General features: G+C 35.9%; 1 protein-coding gene across 1 annotated transcript in view; it reads right to left on the reverse strand.

The window, feature by feature from the left end:
* Agmo (alkylglycerol monooxygenase) overlaps nucleotides 1–23,583 on the reverse strand; it is a 356,358-nt gene that overhangs the window by 217,305 nt on the left and 115,470 nt on the right. The window contains exons 4-5 of the mRNA XM_004652846.2: nucleotides 18,091–18,194; nucleotides 2,407–2,502 (exon numbers count right to left, since the gene is read on the reverse strand). Coding sequence (XP_004652903.2) covers nucleotides 2,407–2,502; nucleotides 18,091–18,194 — 200 coding nt within the window. The remainder of the gene's footprint in view (nucleotides 1–2,406; nucleotides 2,503–18,090; nucleotides 18,195–23,583) is intronic.

Consider the following 23,583-nt stretch of genomic DNA (forward strand, 5'->3'; position numbering starts at 1 on the left):
TAGGACTAAGACTCTATTGTTTCTTCATTAAACACACCCACAGTTCAACAAAGGAAAGTGTTCAATTTGTCTGAAGACCTATTCCTCTGTGTACAATCTTTCAAAGACAGGACTTTATCTCCCCCGCCCTGATTTTTAAACCTGACTGATTTTTAAATTGGGAAATTAGCACTTTTACTTTTAGAAAACTCATTATCTGCTTACTACCAGATCTTCCTTCAGTGAGCTCTGATATTTAGGAATGAGAGAACAGAACTTCTGCTCAGAAAAGTACCCTTTTGCCAACACTGTTATGTTTGCATCTCATATATAATATTCATGAAGACAGCCACTTCCATGATGCCCAGTAGGCCAGTAGTTTATAATGATTCATGTCTTTTACAGTCATAATGTGGATACTTTCCTAGAATAAAGATGTGGTTTTAAATATTTAGTTTTACTTCTTAGTTTATGTATTAATTTTTGTGTGTATGTTCTTGCAGTGTTGTATGTACGTTCATTCATGTATGAGTGCATGCAAATGCACATACTTGTGGAGGTCAGAGGTCAGCTGGCCTAGCTAGCCAGGGATTGCCGTAGATTCCCCATCTCTGCCCTCAGTGCTGCATTACAGACACATGCCAACACAAGTGGCATTTTAAACTGGTTCTGGGAATCAGAACTCAGATCTTCGTGCTTGCAACACAAGCAGTTTGCCCAATGCGCCATCTGCCCAGCCCTGGGTAGTAACTTTTATTTGACAAAGTAGGGCAGGTATATGTTGAAAATTTTTTTTAAAAAAAAATCATTAAATAATCTCCTCACTTCAGGTATCTGCTCCATTTGCTCCTCTCTCCAGCAGCTCCAGCCACCAACATTGTGTCTCTCCTGAATAATTCTATTATTTGTAAATAGATAATAGCATGTTGTACATAATTACATGGTGCTGAAACATCTCATAAATATATTCACTATATAATTCAAAATCCAAATACCCAAACCATTAGCTCACGAATCACAGACTTGCCTCCTGGGCCTTTCAGCTGCAGGAGGTGCCCTTGGTAACCTGTCTGAGTAAGTACGAGGAGCCGCACCAAAGAGATGCTTCAGTGTGCTGCATTTGAACTAGCAATGAAGGCACCTGGAAGAGCTGATCTTTCTATTGACTCTCAGCTGGCTTTCCCTCCCCCTCTCCTGCATGCTCTGGGACCTTGTGGAGAGACACATATAATGCAGAGGTTACTTAGGCTCCATTGTTCTGTATCCAGAACCCAACACCTGGCATGGCCTCAGGCTGAGCTGCTGTAAAAATGTAATTCTCCTTTAACCCCTTCATGTAAATCATCCAAAAGCGTCTCTCCCTTGATTTAAACAGATTTGTTCTTTGACCTTTAGAGTCAGATCTGGCCTCAACAACTCTTTCAGATGGTTGTAGTACTGACTGTTTGATGTCTGTCAGCTATCATAAAACAAATCGCATTTAACGACAGCTCTTCAATTAATGCCACATATGTCCAAAGTCAGGGTAATAGTGTCCTTATTTCAAGAAAGCCGGTGGCAGAAAATGCTGGAGATTAATGAAGTAATGTTTGGTTGTATCAAGATGTGACATCTCATATATCTGTGATTTGTGATATTGTTCATCCCACTGCAATACATATCAACGTTCTCCCTAAGGTAACTTCAAAAGGCTTCCAATAAATACCAAGGCCTTGAAAGGGTTCTCATGTGTATGCACAGGAATTTTTCAGGGTCTGTGATTTTTGATATTTAACAACAAAATCAGTTCAATAGTTCATAAACCACACAGTTTCATAATGTTCTAAGTGCAGACAGTCAAGTATGACCAGTTGAAATCCCCAGAAGAGCTAAAAATTTCTATTCTGGAGAAAAATTAGAACAATATATTGAACACCTTTAAATAAAACCTTAACTCTATGAGTAAAGCAAAACTAGCAATAAAATATTTTCTTAAATTCAGTAAATGCTCAACTTTTTAAAAGGAGTTTTCAAGTGATATGTAAACATATGTTTCAATATATAAATATTATATACATTTTTATCTCTAAATTGAAATGAATTTCAATATTTCTTGGTTAGTAATGTTTAATGAACTGAAATATAGGAAGATATTGCATAGCATATAGTATTAAAATGTTTTGGTACTTAATAGTTCAAAAATTGTTTTATTTAATTGGGACCAACTGGCTTCATTGCTTCTTATAAACTTTGCAATATATATTCAGTATAAAAGGAATAAAAATGAACAGATGTTTCTCCTTAAAGAAGGCAGACAAAATTTTTTCTTACACAATAAATCAGTTGCAAACAGATTTCTAGGACATTGCTTCAGGCTGTTAAGGTATAAAACTTTAAAACACACACACACACACACACACACACACACACACACACACACACGTTTACCTCTGTGTGTATCCAAAACTGGTAGAGGAGATTGAACTGAAGATGAACAGCATACACTGAGGGTGGTATAAAGAAGGCCATGGGAGAGTAGAAAATCTTTAAGAGAAAATGTTAAATTAATTTACACATGTGAGTTATCAACATAAAGCATTATTGAGCATATTTTTCAGTAAGTACAATTTACATCATGTACTTCATTGGCATTTGACATTCCAACAGTAATTTTTCACACAGTGATAATATTCCAAACACTAAGTCTCTACGTTTCATTTAATATTGTCCAGTTAAAACATCATATGTTGTGTATTATGTCCTTAAACTTAGAGGAGCAGATGTATTTCCAGGAAGCAAAATAGTTTCTTTTTAAAATTATATTTCAATTTAGTATTTATTTGTGATATGTATGGGTGTTTGTGTGTCTGTGTGAATATATGTGTATGTGTGTGTGTGTTCATGTGTGTGCATGTGTATGTGTTTATGTGTTCACATGTGTGTGTATGAGTGAGTACAAGGCTTCAGCATCAGAGTTGGGATTACAGAAGCCTGCTGTGGATTCTGACTATAAACTTGGCTATTTTATCTTGTGCAAGGAGTTCTTTGTCCACTAAGCCATCACCACAACCGTAAAGTAATAACTTATAGATATACCAATGCTTACCTTTTTAAAGAGAAATATGATATAAGCATATGCTTTAGTACTTTGACCTCTCCCTAATTATTATTAATTAGGTATTTTCAATGATAAAATGAGAGTATAATAAAAGCAAGTACCTTATGAAGAAATGCCAGAATGCTTTCCATTTAAAATGTATTTTATATGCTTGATTGAACATACTATATCTCTTAATTTTGTTCGATATTAAAGTAGGAGGTGTAACACAGTGGAAACAGACCTTAAAGCTTTGCATTTCCCGTAGATTGTCATGCCTCTGCCTTGGAAAAACAACTTGCTTAAACCACAGAACTGCTTAGAATCAACTAATATGCAAGATTTTGCTGCCTTTTCTGATGACTTTATCCCACATGGGGTTTTATGTTGGAAGGAAACATTTCATTAAATTAAAAACTAAAGAACCCAGTAAGAATTAAAAGTCTTCTATTTTATGTTTCTGATTTTATAGAATCCATACTTACAGAAGATTAGATATTAAAAACTATTTCTTCTGAATGTTAATGTTTAATTTTTTTTTAAATTATTACCAGGCATTTGTTCTCAAGTAAGCAAAATGTGTCTTGAAAGAAATGTATTAATAAGCCTGCCTGCATTTGGATATAGACACATAAATCTTCTTGCTTATATTTCTGAATTAAGTCATAGAATATCAACTCTATTGCTAGAAGGATTCATTTTATTATTTATCAATGGGTTAGATTAGTGAGCAATCAAGTAACATAAAGTTATTATTCTTGAAATAAGCTTCTTAGCCAATTCAGTTTCTCTTGTGAGAGTCAGAGTTATTAAGCCTCTCCAACCCTCAGTTTCCTGTAACCATGAAGAGAAAAGAAAAAGCAATGAAACCTAATCTTCCTTCTCATTCCAAAACTATATGGTGGTATGATTTCATTTTGTTATGTTTTAGAACAATTATATTACAATTTGTTTACATGTATTTGTAACATGTATTGACCTTATGACAAACAGCTCAAATGAAGGGATATTTTGAAATATCCTCTTTGAGATAGAAGAAAAAGTATAAAATAACTTTAGATGCTTAATAAGTAGCATTTATAAAAATATAGTGCATGGTAGATTAATACTTTTGGTACATTAAAATTTTTCAAAGTATAGGAAATAATGCCTTGAGATTAGTAATAGCTTTGATGAAAAAGGTAGTTTATGGCTTTTTAAAAATAATTTAGTTAAACAAGTGGATTTTCTTTGAAAGACCTTGTCATATCCTTTATCATATTAATGTGAACCAAACCCTTAGTTATCCCACAGGACACACATTGATGATTTCCTAAAATCTTACAAATAAGAAAATATAATGGTTAAATAGGAATTGGAAAAATGTACCTATTATAAATTGTATTTTATACTCTGCTAGGGATAGCTTCAAAGGCCCTATGCACACTAAATCTATTCTCCAAATGCTGCTACCTACCACCTCTTGATTTTTTTTTAAAATTTTCTTTAATTTATTTATTTGAGATTGACAGACACAGAGAGAAAGACAGATAGAGGGAGAGAGAGAGAATGGGCGCGCCAGGGCTTCCAGCCTCTGCAAACGAACTCCAGACGCATGCGCCCCCTCGTGCATCTGGCTAACGTGGGACCTGGGGAACCGAGCCTCGAACCGGGGTCCTTAGGCTTCACAGGCAAGCGCTTAACCGCTAAGCCATCTCTCCAGCCCCACCTCTTGATTTTTGAGATGGGTATGGGGGTGGCTCATAGTAGAGCTCAAGATGGCCTGAAAATAGATCTTCCTGCCTTTGCATCCCAAGTGCTGTATCTCTTTGACTGGCCAAAAATTCACATTTTAAATAAGAAATGAAAAATATTGGTTGATGTGAGTCAGAAAATAACTCATATCAACACACGAATAATCTATTTTGTGATTAATACAATGTTACAAAATAAAACTTAATTGTACAGTAAGTTCCTAGGCTATTTTATTAAAAATAGCCTAGCAAATTTGGGTATTCTCTTTCCCTTTCTCTCCCTTCCCCTCTTCCTCCTCTTTTCTGATTGTCCACCTGCAATACTGCGGATCAAGCTAGGGGTATGGTAGATGCTCAGTGAATGTTCCATTTCTGAGCTGCATTCCAGCTCACTTACCTTCTTTTCTATCTCCAACTGTGGTTTTTTCAAATCCTGCCTAACATCATTTCAAAACAATCAGACTGATAGTTTTCCCATAAATCCTTAAACTTAATTCAAGTTACTGAAAAAAAATAAATCTGTGACAGGTACATCCTTACAAAACACATCAATTTCTACATGCCCTCACACACGTCACTCTAACACTAAAGTTCTTTAGCCTTAAGTAAACACTGTTTACTTCAAATTATTTTATTATCCTATGGAAGAAGTCAAACATAATAGGTTTTAAATCTGGGAAAGAGACTAGAGCTCTATGTGTGAGGAAAGAATGAAGAAGAAGAGTTAGTCTAGGAGATAGAAGGTGAGTAGTGTTTATTATTGCACATGAGTGTCACCAACAGTTTAAAGTGGCATCTGGATGCCATGGGCAGAGAGAAAACAGAGGGAATTATAGGTATTCTGGTATTGTTGAACATGACATAAAAAGTGTCCTAAGTCATTAAATGAGATATGGAATCTTTGTACTGATCTACAGGAGTCCATAAATACTGATACCACCACAATGTGTGAGCCTGGAGGAGTAATCCTTTTTCAGGGAGCCTCCAATGGATGTGTTACTTTAGAACATGAAAAGGAAAAGGAAAAGAAGGTGGTGATACATGACAGGTTGGAGCATTCTGATATGATTCTTATAGTTAGTATGCTTTTCTAGGTGTGTTCAAGGGAAATAAAATAAATACCATGTCACTGACCGAAGCATTAGAGTTGCTGAAGAGAGTGAACATTTCTTTCAAAGGTAAGAGAACATGTTCACCTGAGCTTTCATAAGTCTTAGTTGAGGACATATCAATATGAGGTTGAGTGAGAGAAAATGAAAACAAAACAACACAAAAAAACCTCACATCTATCTGAAAAGCATCCAGAAGGCAGCAATGGAGAAGAAAGCTTGAGTAAACAGTGGAATTTTAGAAAGATCAAGACAGAGGAGAAGGAACAACCTCATCATGTTCCAGCCTTGATAAGCATGCTGGGGACAAGGCCGTGTCTGGAAGCTAACAACATGCCAGTGAGTGACACATGGAGCTGGGCGTGTGGACCTCGGATGCTGGCATCTTTCTTTCATGTGCTGACAGTTTCAAAGAAAATATAACCAGTTGCATGCATACTGGGTATGCCAGTCACAGAAAAATAAAAAATAAAAAAAAACAGCACAGTACGTTGGTTGTGGTTGTAGGTAGAGCCGGGAGGAGATAACAAACTAAGAAAAAGCAAGGTGTGGTCCAGGAGAGTTAGTTGTCCACGAGTAATCTATTAAGCAAAATGGTTAAAATTTAGCTGAATTTCCAAAGAAATGGAAGCAATAGAAATAAATTAAAAATGAAGAACTGGACCTCCAAGATTCATTACGCATTAACAATTTAAAAAAATTTATTATTTATTTATTTGATAGAGAGAGAAAGAGAGAGAGAGAGAGAGAGAGAGAGAGAGAGAGAGAGAGAGAATGAGAATGGGTGAGCCAGGGCCTCCAGCCACTGCAAATGAACTCCACATGCATGTGTCCCATTGTGCATCTGACTTACATGAGTCATGGGGAATCAAACCTGGGTCCTTTGGCTTTGCAGGCAAATGCCTTAATTGCTAAGCCATCCCTCTAGCCCAGCATTAACCATTTTTGAAAAAAAAATTATATGATGTGCATGCAGGAGTGTTCATGTGTGAGAGAGTACACATGTGTGTAGATGTTCAAGCACATGTGCCCGCTTGTATGCAGAGGCTGGACATGCATACTGAGAGGTTTTATCATTTTCATCCTTTTGTTCCTTGAGGCAGGATCTCTTCTTGAACATAAAGCTCACCAATTTGCTGGTTTGTATCTGGTCAGAACTGGGATTAGAGGTGTGCATGCCTCACATCTGACATTTTTACATGAGTACTTCAGAATCTGAACTCAGGTCTTAGCTTTACACAAGTCGCCATCTCCCAGCTCCTACTTTAATTTTTCTAATACCTATACTTTTAGGATTTGCAGTTTTTATAACATTATATATATATATATGTTTAGATATATATAATTAATACTTATATATATATAATATATATTATATAATATATATATATATTAAACTATTAATTTTTTTATTTGAGAGAGAGAGAGAGAATGGATATGCCAGGGTCTCTAGCCACTGCAAACAAACTCCAGATGCATGGGCCTCCTTGTGCATGCATCTGTCTTATGTGAGTACTGATGAATTGAACCAGGGTCTGTAGACTTTGCAGGCAAGCATCTTAACCACTAAGCCATCTCTCCAGCCCTATTTTAGATTTCTTTTTAAAAAATTGCTTCAGATATGAGACACTAGATATTAATGAATCAAGTAGCTTGTTCCACATTTCTTATGTCTATGGAAAATAACTAAATAGTTGGATTACAGACAGGCATGCAGTATCAATGTCTATCCTTAAAACATAGCTAATGCCAGTTGGTGGTGCAGCACACACTTGTATCTAGCACTTGAAATACTTTGGGTTGATGGAGAGTTTCAAGTCAACTTTTGGCTGCACATGGTAATTTCTCAAAAATACTGAAACCCAAACAAAGCACATTTTATGCTTACATAAGTGCTTATGATTCTAGTATATAATCAGAATGTTGATGTTACCTAAACCTACCTTTCTGTTCTCATATCTGGAAGAAAAACAGCAAAACAAAGAAAAGTAAGCAATTTTCTTTACCAAATTTCAAAATAATTTGGTAAGCAAAAGACTAATTCCAATTTTCTGATGCATGCTATGCTTAAGGCAGTGAAATTGGTAAAGACTCAAACCAGCAAACCGCCTCCTTTATTGCAACATGTCTGGTGGCTGAGGGTGATGAAGAAAGCCTTAGAGTTCTGAGGGGAGTTCTCAGTGAAGTTGTGTCTTTACTTCTTGGGGGTCGAGGTATGCTTTCCTTCTGTGACAAAGAGTTATGAGAAAGTGATTTCCTCTGCGCATTCATGCATTACGTCAAAGTTGCTAGTTTCTTATTCCTTCATTTGTTCCCATTTGTATTTATGTAGCTCTAACCCCTGTGGAAAAACAGCCTTTGCTTATGTAGCATGATGTCATCAAAAGTTCTGATACTCACTGTGTCTCCTCTGCAGTCACATATGTTAAAAAATATATCATACAAACTAACCACACTCATTCTATTTCAAAGAATTTCCAAGGTAGTTATTTAAGGTGACCTTCAAATTAACATGTGAAAAGGCTGAGCTCAATTTCATGTAAAAGATAAAGGTCCTAAGATGTCAGCACTATTTGATGGTCTCAGAGGGGCAAAGCTAATTACTGTGTAAGGTAGGCCAGGGACACAGATTTCATCATTTTCTAAATATAATGAATATTTTCCAATTATTAAATTCAGAACATATAAAACTCTGACATATTTACATACTTTATAACTTAACACTGCAATGATTTCAGTGAATTATATGTTCTTGGAGGTAGGGTCTCACTATAGCTCAGGCTGACCTGGAATCCACTATGTAGTCTCAGGGTGGCCTCAAACTCACGGCAATCCTCCCTCTCTCGCAAGTGCTGGGATTAAAGGTATGTGCCACCATGCCTGGCTAGTAAACATTTTCTTAATTTGATTTATAACTTTTGCCTGACAATGGTTAAATTTTATTTTTTTTTAATAAGTCAGTTAGATATATATTTTATTAATTCATATAAAGTTTAATTTTAATGGCAACTGTTATAGAACAAAGTAATTTGGATGACACATAGTCATGATTTTCAGTCAATAGTAGTTTCATAAATGAAGCAAATATGTTAAAATATACTGCATCAAAAAATAATGGGATACCTCCAGTGAGTTGTTGGCCAGGGAGTTCCCTAATGCCCCTAAAACATTACAGGCCATTTCCAGGCCCTTGGTTTCTGACAAGGAATAGATGGTAAGACCTTATTGCTGAAGACTCCACATACTTGGGCTGCAAGGCCACTGAGAAATCATGCTGGAACTGAGCTGAGAACCTCCTCCATGTAGACCAGCTGACAGAAAGCTGGAAGAAGCCATTCTACATGTAGTTCAATGGGAGAAAGAGATACCACCAGTGAAGATACTCAACAGTGGACACTGAAAGCCTTATAATTGGCCAACCAGGCCAAATGAGCCAACAGGTGCAATAGTGGCACATCTGTCATGGTGGAAACCAACTGCCCTCCAATTGGACTGGAGGCCCTCTCCATGGGGGGGGGGGGGGTACACATCCCTGATACTGAAAACTTAAAACAGGAGTAGTTATGAGACTTAGGGGTGTAACATCTGCTGATCTGGACAAATGTATATACTATGCTTATCAAACTTCCCAGTAAGCACTTCTCTTAATATTTATACCCTTATATAAACGCTACCCTCACTTTGGGTAGAGAATCTTCTCCTTTCAGATGGCAGTGACCTTGGGATGACTCAGAAGGTATCATAGCGCTGGAAAGAAGTGACTAGAGTACCGAGTAACATCTTAATCACACCTTCCAAGGCTCAGGGTCTAATGCGGAAGAGGAGGCAGAAAGAATGTAAGAGCCAAAGGAAGGATAAGACTCCTTACAACGTGCTCCCTCCAGACATAAAATGGCCTGGATATCCATGACCTCATAGTGCCTGACACTACCTACACAAGACCATCATAAGAGGAGGAATAGATCATGACATCAAAATAAAAGAGAGACTGACTGAGATGGGGAGGGGATATGATGGAGAGTGGAATTTCAAAGGTGAAAGTGGGGGGGGGAGGGTATTACCATGGGATAATTTTTATAATCATGGAAAATGTTAATAAAAATAGAGAAAAAATAAATAAATAAGGCATATCCCTAGGCACAAATGTGGGCAGTTCTATTAAATACCAAATATTTAGATAGCTGACACATTTAAATGATTTCACACCTGTTTCACATTGTTTGTACTCTACTTACTTTAAATATTTTACTTTTATTTACTTATTTGAGAGAGAGAGACATGCACATGTGGCACCTTGTGCATCTGGCTTACATGGGTCTGGTGGAAAAGAACCTGGATCCTTAGGCTTCACAGGTAAGCGCCTTAACCACTAAGCCATCTCTCCAGCCCTGTAAGTTAATTTAGCAAAACATTCCCATTGCCATTTTTGTTTTGACAATTTCAAACTATAAACTCAAAGCTAAAAATGAAACTAAGAAATCTGTTTTATTCCTGGTATTTATCAAGTACTGACTCTATAGCAAACACTTTACCTTTAATTATTTAACACATGCGTGTGCACTTGCATGCAGTTGCACAGGCATGTATGCATGCAGGCAGAAGCCAGAGGGCAATTCTGGATTTCATACTTCTCAGATGTCTTCTGCCATGTTTGTGTATGTATTTCTGTATTAATCAATTAATTAATTAGTTTTGAGTCAGGTCCTTTGTTGGATATGGAGCTCACCAATTAGACGAGACTGGCTAGACTCAAAACCCAGAGGATCTGCCTGTCTCTGCCTCCAAAATTCTGGAATTACAAACCTGTATGACCACACATTATTTTCTTTTATTGGTTCTGGGGATCTGAACGTAGGTCTTTATTATTGTACAGCAAGCACTTCCTTGACTGGGATATCTACGCAGTTGTTAGGCACTTTATATTAGATGGGCAAGAAAGTAGATTAGACGTGTTTCTCTTAAAGTTTATAGGTTAGAATGGAATGCAGTGACACTTAAGTAGTGTAATAGGTAAATGCAAGACATTTGGGGGCGGGGGTCATTAAAACCTGCCAAAACAATGAAAACTAGATATGGGCAGTGTCAGGAAAGCACCTATCCGGAAAGCAATGAGGTAACTGGAATAATCTTGAACCAATCAGTATTAAAGGGGAAATACTTTTGCAGGCAATTATAATGGAAGAACAGTAAGGGGGTTGAGCTTGACCACAGTAGTGGTCTTGAAAAGTTATGGCTGCTGTTCGACTCAAGGATGAATAACAGAAAGGTATAAATTTTCTTCAGAATAATGATGATCAAAAACATTATGGGCAGACACATTGATCTTTCTGACGACCTAGGGGCTCAGGAATCAAAGCCTATTGTTGATAAGTTCTTGTGTTTTTTTTCCCCCCCTAGAGTAGATATATAACCTATTGTGTCTCAGATAATGAAAATACATTTACAAACAAGTATTTTCCCTTGTTGATAAGCCATTCTTTTATCATATTTTGCTAGATATCCTGAACCCTGTCTGTTCTATTGTTCCTATCGTCACTATGTTGTTTGCCACATCTAAGAAACCCAGGTTGGAACTCTAGAGTTAACTAAGCTTCATGCTTTAAATTTCACATTTTGTTACTGTGTTGTTGCTGTTGTTGTTTTCCTGGTATCCATTCCTAGTTGGAGATTCCAGGCAGGATGTGACATTCATCGAATCTTTGCATATATTGTATCTGCTTCTGGGACAATTTCTGAGGTGTCCTTTCATTTTGTGATTACTCTAGTTTGGAGGAGTTCTGATTAAGTATTTTGTTAAATACCCCTTAGTGTGAGTTTGGCACATATCTTTTCTCATGGCTAGATTGGGATTATGGGTTTGGAGATGAAGTCAGCAGTAGTAAAGGGCCATTCCCTTTATATCTCACCTAGAATGCAGGGTATTAATATAACAACACAGCAGAAGTTTATTTTGATCTAAGATCTTATTTGCCTGATTTCTTCATGATGAAGTTGTCTCTTCTTCAAACTCACCCGTCACTCAAAATGTGTTTGTGGGGGCTGAGATATCTGCTTAATCCCTGTTTCCAGAATCAAATGGTATTTTGCATATAGTATTTGAAATTCTTGATTAATGAACAATTTATCTATATATCAGTATGTGCCAGTTTACTAAAATGTTTGTTACATATTTGGAATTATAATTGCTTAATTTATTTAATGTTTTGTTGTTAAATTGTTCCAAATTGTAACCTTGGAGAATTGTTTCTGGTTTGATCCTGTGCCTATCTATGAACTCAGTCATCTTAATGTTTAATTTATATTTAAGTGTTTATTTATTTAATTTTGAGACATAGTCTTTCTATATATCTGTGGCTGAACTGATGCTGCATATCTCAAGCTGACCTCAAATTCATTTGCATTCCTTCTGCCTCAACCTCCAAGTGCTGACATTCTAACGGTGTCCCACCATACCCAGCTTTATTTTTATTTTTTGAGCACCTCTACAACTGTGTGTTGAATATGAAATCACAGTATTCAGGTGCTTTATGTATAAAGTTAGAAAATATGAAGCATTAATTATAGCACAATGATATATTATATAATATACATGGATCTAAACACATTTTATTCCTTAAATTAAGACATAATATCAAAAAATGCTATCCAAGATTATGTGGTATGCAAAACCAGATACTGCAATATACTGCAAATAAAATGGCACTCACTTTAAATTGCATTCTACTTAAATTTCAGCTCTCTTAAGACAGGAATGCTAAGCTCAAATTATCTTAAAAATACCAACAGTATGGTTGGAAACTCTAGAAAATTGAATTCATTATTTTACATGACAAGTCTGCCACCCTAATTTTCATGATAATATGGAAGAAACACTCTCTGAGCTTAATTTTGCTCTTCATTTCACACATCAATTTTCTTTTCAAAGACATGACCCATTTATTATCTTTCTAAGATACATGGTTACTATAGTAACTGCCAAATTATAGGGCCATAAGTAGCAGTGTTGATGAAGAGAATCTTAGAAATGCCAAAAAGAAAATGAAGAGACACAATCAGTCTTCCCTTTGAGGTTAATGTTTGAAAGGCCTACTGCGGACCGCTGGTTACCTCCTCTCACCTAAGGAGCTCGGTGTGCTGAGGCTAAGACACCAGGCTGACTTCCACCCTCTACTTTCCATGTGCCATGGTGTCACTCCCACCACCGCTATCTCCAAACAAGACTAGCAACTGCTGGTACATTCTCCAAGTTCGTTTTCTTATTCATTACATGTTATGGGTCCATAGTAAAGTGAAAATGATGCTTAAAGGAAATACCTTCCGCAAAGAGAGAGGTGTGCACCTGCATTTTACCTGGATTTTCACTAATCTGTAATGTTGTATTATTGACTCTGTAGAATTAAAGATGTGCCCCCCCCCATTCTGCTGCTCAGATGAATATTGATGCCTGTGAATTTGTCACAATTACAAGTCAAAGTATACATGAGGAAAACAGCTGTAAGGAACAGGGTTTCATTAGGCTTGTGGTTTTGGATGATAAAGTCCAAGCTGTGTTTCTGGCTGTGGTGAGGGCTTCCTTTGGCTGTATCCTCACAGTAAATTTAAATGGCATGAGGGTGTGGTATTGAATAATTATTTCATGCAGAAAGCCAGAGGAAGCAACTGAGATCCCACAGTCCCTCTGTGGACACAACCCCAATTGACTTCCTACTAGGCTTCACCTCTTAGGGGTACCACACAATCCCCAATTCTGCTACCTTAAGGACCACACTTGGTATATATAAAACTTTGCAGACACATTAAACCACATCCCAAACACTGAATGCATAATAGAATATGCCCTAATAAAATTGTTACAAATGTTTTAAGAAGTATTGAAAGAAAAGGAAGGGGAAAGGGAGGGCAAATAAAAGAAAATATAATTAATAAAGCAAAGAGGATACCCTTTTCTAAGATGTGTGTTCTTCCAGTGTCTTTGCTGAAATTCACTTTACCTGTACATGCAGATAGAGGTCTAGTTCTGTGCTTTTTCTGGTCACTATTCACTGCTTCGGTGCTCCTAGTTTTGTTGTTTCTTGATTGGATGGCTTTGGCTATTTAATGTATGTTGTGCTACTATGAATTTTAAGATGGTTTTTCTAATAAAAAGCCATTGGGATTTGTATTGACACTGAAACTGATTTTTGAAGAATATGAAAAGTCTAAACAAATCTACCAAATCTAACTCTTATAATCCATAAATATTTAGTATGTTTCCATTATCTGCATCATCCTAATTTTCCTTCCCAGATGTTTTAAAGTTCTTACTTCCTTCACTAAATTTATCTCCAAAGTAGTTTATTTTTGATAATATTGCAAATGGGATTTCTTTCATTTTATTCTTATGTTATTTTAAATATAATGTCAAATATAAAATTAAAATGTACCCTTTTAGAAGACTAAACTCAAAATGAGATAAAGCCTTAAAAATAAGAACTGAGACTATAAAATCAGTAGAAAAATCACAGAGGAAATGCTTCATGTCATTGGCCTGACAAAAATTTTTTGGATACCATTTCCAAGTTATAGGTAAGAATAAGATTAAAACAATGAGATTGTATCCAAATAAAATTTTGCTGTACAAAATCAAATACCTGGTCTATGAGGGATACACATTAAAACTACCACATTTTGCCCCTGGGACACAGCAGACTCATGGGCATCTCACATTGCAAACTGTATTCAGTTCAACATCAGAGGCTGCCATATGTTTTTACAAACTTTAAGATAGTCCCAAAGTCTTAAGTCTCATCTGAGATTAAAGACTGGCTCTTTATTGTGAGTCCTGTAAAATCCTATATATAATATCAATATATGATGACACAGACTAAACATTTTCATAAGGCTTAACAAGGAGTGACTAGTCCAGTGAAAAACCCACAAACATTAGGTAAACACCAAACCTCTGCAGTTTAATCATTGTATCCATAACCACTGACAACAGTCTCTGCACTTCCAATTTCCATTCCTCAGCTGGGCTGAGTATCCAAGGAAAACTTCCATCCTGATCCAAGAGCATTCCATGGTAGCCCTTGCACAGTTCTAGTATTCCCAAACGATCACTGGGTTTCCATTGCTAACTACCTTCCATCTTCAAGTGGCTTCACTGGCCTCTTTGTCAGGGGCATCACTCCCTGCTCCATATACCACATCTCCACAGTGGCTCATGGAACGATGTCACATCATGACCCACTTCCATACATTTTTCAAACATCTAAAACCAATACCAGGTAGGTAAGTATAGAGCCATTATTGTTAATTTGTGGACCTTGAAGAGCAGGTATCTTTCTTTCAGAAGAGTTTGCACTTCTGCCATTCAGTCTTTCCTGTCTAGAATTACCCTGGGATAGTTCCATTGTTTCAATCTAGTAGTTTGCCATCTTAAACAATAGCAGCTTCAGTAACCTAACAACTGTCTCTATGCCAGTAATTTCAAATTTGCTTGAATTTTTCCAACAATAAATCTACTACCTTTCAGTCTGATATCTTTGGCCAAGCACAACAGTATATTATTATTATTATTATTATCACTATTGTTATTGTTATTATCATTATTATTATTATTTCAACCTCACTCCAGTTCTTAGGACTTCAGCCGGAGAATCATAGCCAACCTTTATGTCAACAAAGTTCTCTCCTGTCTCTCTCTCCCCTTTGAAAGGTCATAAGCAAACCCTTCAAATACAATTCTCTCTTGATTTAGCATTTTCAAACTCTTGCCGAAACAGCCACATAAATTTTGGCTTAGCACACTGTGAGCCTTCTGTGTCAAAAGTTCCAGGTTCATACATCTGTATTAGCACAAAAGTTTCAAAAGAACAAAATCCATGCCAGATTCATTGTGCAGCAACATCACACTACTCTTGGTACCAAGCTTCTCTTGTAGTCAGCTTCATGATGCCGGTATGAACATCCAAACCAGACATACTTTTATAGAAGGAAGGGGTTTATTTCAAGCTCACAGATCCTGGGAGAAGTCCCATCAGTAGAAGAAGAAGCTGCCGCCATACATCCAAGCAGAGAGAAATCATCACCAGCCAGACAACACTAAAAGCAACAAAGCACCCAGTAGGCAGCAAACAATAGGGACTTTGCAGTGCTCAGACTGATCATCATACCTCTAGGCTAGAAAAAAGATCCATACCAAAACATCTCTCAGAATTCATTTCCAGTGATACCTCCTCCAGTCAGGCAGCTGGAGATCCAAGTTACAAGCTAAATAAAACACCTGTGTCTATGTGGACCATACATTCAAAGTACTCCAATAGGTAATATCTCAGATATTTAAAGAGTTATAATCAATAACAAGAAAACAATAACCCTATTCAAGTTGGATAAGTATCTTCATAGACATATCTCCAAAGAATAATTAAAAATAGACAAAGATAATTTTAAAAATGTTCAATATCTTAAAAATTGGAGAAATTTAAGTTTAAATTGCATTACTCAAATTATGAAATCACCTCACATTTGATAAAATGTTTTATTTAGGACTAGAGAGATAGCTTAGTGGTTAAGGTTTTTGCCTGAAAAGCCAAAGGATCCTGGTTCAATTCTCCAGGACCCACGTAATCCAGATGTACAAGGGCACACATTTGGAGTTTGTTTGCAGTGGCTGGAGGCACTGACATACCCATTCTCTCTCTGCCTATTTTTCTCTCTCAAATAAATAAGTAAAAAATATATCTTAAAATACTTTATTTATTTAGCTTTTTTTGAGGTAGATTAATGACATGAGACACCATATCTAGATAAAAGGTCTATTATTGTTCATGACACATACAAGTGTTTATGAAGATGTAGTAAAGAAAAAAAATTATAAACTGTTGGTTATTATGATATTTTAATGTAGTCATTTTAGAAAACAATATTGTGCTTCTTTGGAAATACTTAAAATATAATTGCCGTACAACTCAGCAATGTTACCACAGGCTATTTATTTAAAAGACCAGAAATGCATATGTTAAATTGCTACCTGAATCCCCATGTTTATTGTAGGATTTATAATGTAGACTTAGAAGCAATATAAGCATCCATCCATCCTTAACAATGTGATGTCTGCACACCATGGATTTTCATCCTTAAACAACAGGGACTTAATTTGTGACATTGTGGATGGGCCTCAATGGAAGTAAAATGTCCCAGGCACAAAGAGATAAATATGTGTGATTTCACATGTATGTTGAGACTCAAAAAATTGATTTCATCAAAAAAGCAGAGAAGGGCTGGAGAGATGGCTTAGCGGTTAAGCGCTTGCCTGTGAAGCCTAAGGACCCCGGTTCGAGGCTCTGTTCCCCAGGTCCCACATTAGCCAGATGCACAAGGGGGCGCACGCATCTGGAGTTCGTTTGCAGAGGCTGGAAGCCCTGGCGCGCCCATTCTCTCTCTCTCCCTCTATCTGTCTTTCTCTCTGTGTCTGTCGCTCTCAAATAAATAAATAAATAAATATTTAAAAAAAAAAAAAGCAGAGAAGAATAGTTGTCATTAGTTGGAACAAGAAGGGTTTATAGGAGAAAGGGAGAGTTTTGTCAACTACAACAGTTACAGTTAGAAGGACAAATGTCTGTTCTGTTGCACTGAAAGATGACTGTAACTTGTAATCATACATGATAAAATAGTAATATTACATGTTTGAGAAACAGCTGTGAGATAAGTTTTAGTGTTCTTAACAACCAAGGAAAGATAAGTCTTTGTTGTAATAGACATCCTAATTACTGTCATTTCATCATTCCATAATATACATCTATCAAAACATCTCATATGCACCTGATATACAATTACTTTATTTTACTAACTAAAAAAATTAAAAGGAATTCGCTTCACTTAAATTTTATTGCACTTACAAAAATAAAAACTGTTTTGAATATGAGATGTATTGTCTACATGGATCCCCTCCTGGTTGAAAATATATAAAATCTTAGTTTTTCATAGAGTCATACACCTTAAAATGAGAATGTAGACCAAGTAAAAGAATACTATAGCAAATAACTACTTGATTCATGTGTGTCTCGTCTCACAGAAAGGATAGAGACATTTTAACATCTGGATGTTTACAGGAGAAAGAAGTATTTAATACACACCTTCTAGTAGTTTACAAGGAGGAAACAGAAGCAGTTGAAATTACAGTATCATGTTTATTCAATTTCATACAACTTACCCAGGAAGTATATATCTGCAAGGCAGATTGCCTCAGTGCTGTGGATAAGTTATAGTCTTCAGAACTGTGGTGTGTTTGGTGTGCAGCCCACATAATATTAACCTCTGCAAAACACATAATTTGGAATGAACCATGAGAAGAAGAACAAAGACATTTCGATTTTCAGTGATTTTTTTGAGAAAGGATAAAAAATCTGGAATAGTTCTGAAAAAGCTGGACAATATAGTTATAATTAAAACAAGGTGCCTCAACTCATTTTTGGAAACAGACAGTACACAAATTGTAAATAAATAAAAAGTTGAAACACAGTCAATATATATGCACACTGTGTGAGACATCATGAAATGCCACCAGAAAAATTCAGACTTTCAAGTTTTGTACTTTGCTAACATTTACACTATGATACATCATACAAGCTAACTAGTAATTCTATAACAATGTAGTAAACAGACTGTGATGATGTTTCAGTATAACATATTTCTAATTAAAGAGTTCTGATAAGAGAAATCATGATATGAATTTTGAAATTAAATATCATATTATTTTCTAATGGCTTTGTTAGAATTCTTAAAATTGTCTAAGCATGCTAATATTTATCCTATGATTTAGGATTTTATTTTTGGAAATACATTATGTAATTGTTCCATATGGTTCTTTCAGTAGTTTATCAAGATACTATACCATTTAGTAATTGGTAGTTGTCCTCATTAAAAAAAAAAAAAAGATGTAAAGGGTTGTTTATATTCATCAAGCATTGTAAAATTTGTCCTCACAGACCCTCTGAGTCACCCAAAAAAGTAAGAATGGGTTTTCTACAACAAATATTACTCTCTAGAGACCCCTTTAAAGCAATGGGAAAAGGATGACCAAGTTCTTATTTTGTCCCATCTTTTTCCTTATGTCAATACTTATCATTTCCTATCAGATTCAGGTCATAATCCTGAATTTTACAGATTTAGTTAAACACATGTTATATGTTCCTAGTTAAGCTAACATGCTTCATCATTGCTACAATCTGAAGAAAGATAACTTATCCATGAGATGAGTTTTTGAATCCTTGCCAGTTTAGATTAAAGCCAATTGTTCAGGCTTAGATGCATTGGAAAAGGGCTATGAACCTACAATAAAAGCCATTTGGTTATTGGTCTTTGCAGTGACCATTTGCTAATAATGAAAACACATGGCACCAGGAAGACTTACTTGTTTGAAATTTGGAATGAAAATTATGCATAAATATATGTTACATAAAATATGTAATTAATGCATTGATAGACTTTTAAACCTATGGATAATGTTGTTAATAAATGGCTTTGTATACAAAAGCTATCTATAAAATCGATGCATGGAGTTTCCAAACAAAAATGTGAAGAGCAGAAATGTCATGGTAAGCAAATTATAACTCATAATATATAAGAAACACGAAGAATGAAAGCATAAACAGGATTATAAATTATCTTATTACATGTCATTTCTATTAAATCATATATATGTATGTGTGTGTGTGTGTGTGTGTGTGTGTGTGTATTGGGTTTTCAAGGTAGTGTCTCTATCCCAGGATGACCTGGAATTCACTACATAGTCTCAGGGTAGCCTTGAATTGATAGCAATCCTCCTACCTCTGCCCCCCAAGTGCTGGGATTAAAGGTATGTGCCACTACACCTGGCTTAAATCATATATTTTTCAAGTGTTGAAACTATTATAATTAACTGCTATCTTGGGCTTGGATACAGCGTAGCTGGTACAGTGCTAGCTTAGCATGCACAAGGACTTGGGTTTTATCCCTAGCACTGAATAAAACAGGAGTAGTGCATACCTTGTCCTGGGTTGTTGGAGACAGTATCATCAAAAGTTCAATATCAGGCTGGAAGGAAAGTTTAGTGGTTAGGGTGTTTGCCGGACAAGCCAAAGTTCCCAGGTTCAATTCCCTAGGACCCATGTAAACCAAATGCGCAAGATAGTGCATGCATCTGGAGGTGGCTTACAGAGACAGGAGGCCTTGGCACACCCATTTTCTTGGTCTGTCTGTGTGCCTCTGTCTTTCTCTGTTTTTTTTTTTTTTCTCTTTCAAATAAATATAAATAAAATTTAAAAAAAACTTAAAATAAAGTTTCAATATCATTATTATCTATATCATGAGTTGAATTTGAGTGTGAAAAAAGTGTGAGTGGCACACTATATTTGTAGAGAAGCAATGAAAGAAATTATTATTCCTAAACAAATGAGGAATAATTATTCATGAGGACATCTAAACCTACCTAAGCATAACATGTGAATTACTTTAGCACCCAGTCTCTGGGTTATTTATTAGAATGCATAGCTCCACAAAGAAAATCCACGAAATCTTGTGGAGTTCTATATCTTCAGATGTTGTAAGGAAGTGGTTTAAGGGGTAATAAAGTTTGATGACTCCCTAAAGTTTTTAAACTGTTTACCAAGTAATCTAAACTTTTTTTTTAACTTAAAATTAACTCACTGCTGAACATTTCAGAATGTGTCACTAATAAACCTTCATTAAAATAAAAATATTGTCTAATTTTTGAACATTTCTGTATTTGATCTTATAAGACTGCACTGGGGAGTGATAACATATGATGAAGCGACTTCCTTGTAACCTCCACAGAAGCTCAGAGAAGGAACCAAGTGGAGGTTAAAGACCTGTCTCTCTGGTTATTTTGAGAGCATTCACTTCCTATCTCAAACCGTGTGTAACACCAGCTCTGCTTCAAGGAACTGCAGCTGTGCAAACACCTACAGTCACAGTACCCCACTGGCTCAACCTTGTCACAGCTCAGAAATGTGGAAAACAAGCAAGAAAACTGGGTTTTGTTTTTGTTTTTAGTTTCAGTCTATATTCAGCTTATTGAAAGTAACTTACTTTCCAGCTTCTTTATTAAAATTCATTTTATAGAAAGTCATTGCTACAGTTCTTCCATTAATCAAATGAGAAAATTTAATAATGTGTTTATATGTTTATCTTCCCTCAGATTTGAATGGGGATTTGTTTATTCTAAGGAGTGAAAGCTAAATATTAAGGAGAGAAAATAATATTATTCAGTAAAAACTTCTTTCCATAGAAAGGTTTAACATAATTATGAATTCTGTCCAATACAATGTTTTCCTTTTCCTAGAAGAAAATTATAGACTCTATATCTGCATATGGCATGTTATTATAGCTTCGCAATGACATAATTAGATATAATTATGCTGATTTCAGAGCCAAACTGTAGATTTGTATGAATATATGATGTGAATAATTATTCAATGATTCCATTCATTTGGCCGAGATAATATAATATTGGAGTTTGTTTTCAATCATTTTAAAGTTATTTTTTTAATTGATGAAAGTATACACTGCAGTAAAATCTATGCCTTGTAATATTCAGTTGCATAAAAACAGACACAGCTGTGTAAAACTACTAGTCCAGATAAATTCCACCACCCCAAATCTCGCCACCTTCTTTGTGGTTGAGAAGACACAATCTTAAATGATCCCAGACTAACATGATGAAATGATGGGCTCTGAACTAATAACACAATGAGGTAAATATCTAGGGACTTTGGGTGAAGAGTGCTTCAAATGTGCAAGAAATGTGATTATCTGTGGTGCACAAAGGAATGTTCCAATGCTTCCCGTCAATAAATAGTTGATCTGGCCTTTGGTAATCTCCCAACCCCCTTTGAGTGTGAGTTGCATTAAGTGACTCTATTCTAGGGAATCGGACAGTGACAAAGATGGTAGGATGCTACTTTGGATACTGGGTCATATACAGAGAGTAGCTTGTGCATTGCGGTCTCTCGTATCCTCACATGCTATCTGAGGAACCCCCAGCTGCCAAAAAATGGGATTGACTTTTTGGAGAAGAACATTTGGTAGAAAACTGGGACAGGTGTCCCTCTGATCACTGTGCCAAGGACGAAGCTCGTCAGTCCAAACACCGCAGTGAACTGAAACCTGTAGCAGTCAGCCGGCGAAGGCGAAGGGGGAGCAGAACCTCCCTAGCTCAGCCTCCAGCTGGCACTGCAGCCTACAGACAGTTGACGTGCTTGCATGCAAGGTCACTTTGCAAATGACCTTGATTCCGTGCCTCCACATGAGCAGTAGTTCAATTTAAGACTCACTGAAACTATTAAGTACTAAAAGCTTTTAAATTTAACCTACTAACGTGCAGGTGATATAGCCACCTAAACTCCATTGTTTTCAGTCCATAGCATCCACTGGTTTCTTTCCCTTCCTAATTGTTTTGCTTTAAAAAAAAAAAACTTGAGAGTTTCAAAAAAAAAATGGAATCACACAATACTTGGCATCTGGCTTTGTTCATTTTAGATAAAAGATTAAGTATTCTTCCATTTTCCTGTGTTCATTAGTAGTAGTCAGTTTCTTTTATTGCCTGAGTAGTAGCCCATATGCATAACTGTCCTCTGATTTTGTTTTTATGATTCACCATTTGAACAGGATTTCAGTGTCCTCCAGGAGATCTGTACATAAGTTTTTCATTAGATTAGGGATCTCAAAATTTGCATATTTTCTTTCCTTGTCTAATGCTTAGATTGTCATTGTTTTAGCTGTATTTCATGAAGAACACAAGTACTTTTTAATTTTCATAAAATCTTATTTATAAACTTGTGAGTTTTATGTATTTTAGTTTATGTTACAAAAAATAAAGAAAAATAAAATAACATGAAACCATTCTCAGTGCTATCTTTCTCTATGTGATGCTCCTAAAATATATCTATATCAGTTTCTAGTCTTGTATTTTGCTACCTTATGAAATTCAGAGAAGTGAATGCTTAGGTTAATTTGGAAGGTAAATGCACATCAACATATAAATTTGACAGTTAGATGATAGCCATTTAATTCTCAATAGTGGCAGGCTAAAATGTCCTGGAGAATCTCTGGATTAATGATATAGTCTTCATTCATAATTGTAAAACCTTGAATATGTAAAGGAAAAAAAATGCTACAACTGTTGTGTGAAATGTCAATTATACTTGAAACCTCTGAAGGTATGTTTATAACACTGCGTAAAGATTCACCCTGTCGTTACAATGACTCAGGAACTTAAGGGTTGTGTCATAACCCTGAAAGATCATAAATTTATTTCTCATAGCTGATAGACCCTAAGAATTCCAGGGTCAAGGTAAATACAGGTCAGAGGCCATTTTCTCTGTCCCAATATAGTACCTTAAATAAAATGTCATCATCCTAAAGAGCGATTCAAGTGTCCTCATGAGAAGAACAGAAGAGAGGACAAGGGAGGACTACCTCCCATAAGCTCTTTCCACAAGATGACTAATGAATTAATTAATTAATCCTACAGGACCCAGCAGCCTCCATCACATCATTCAAGTAGATAAATTGATTGTAGAGACATTTTTTTCTAAAAAGATTATCTTATCTCTCAGTGATAGGTTAATCTAGACCTCTATGAAAGAAAAACATGTGTGAAAGTTGACATGATTAAAATGGAAAGTCATAGTGGTTATTTTTAGAG

This window comes from Jaculus jaculus, chromosome 16 (genome assembly GCF_020740685.1).
Source record: "Jaculus jaculus isolate mJacJac1 chromosome 16, mJacJac1.mat.Y.cur, whole genome shotgun sequence".
Lineage (NCBI taxonomy): Eukaryota > Metazoa > Chordata > Mammalia > Rodentia > Dipodidae > Jaculus > Jaculus jaculus.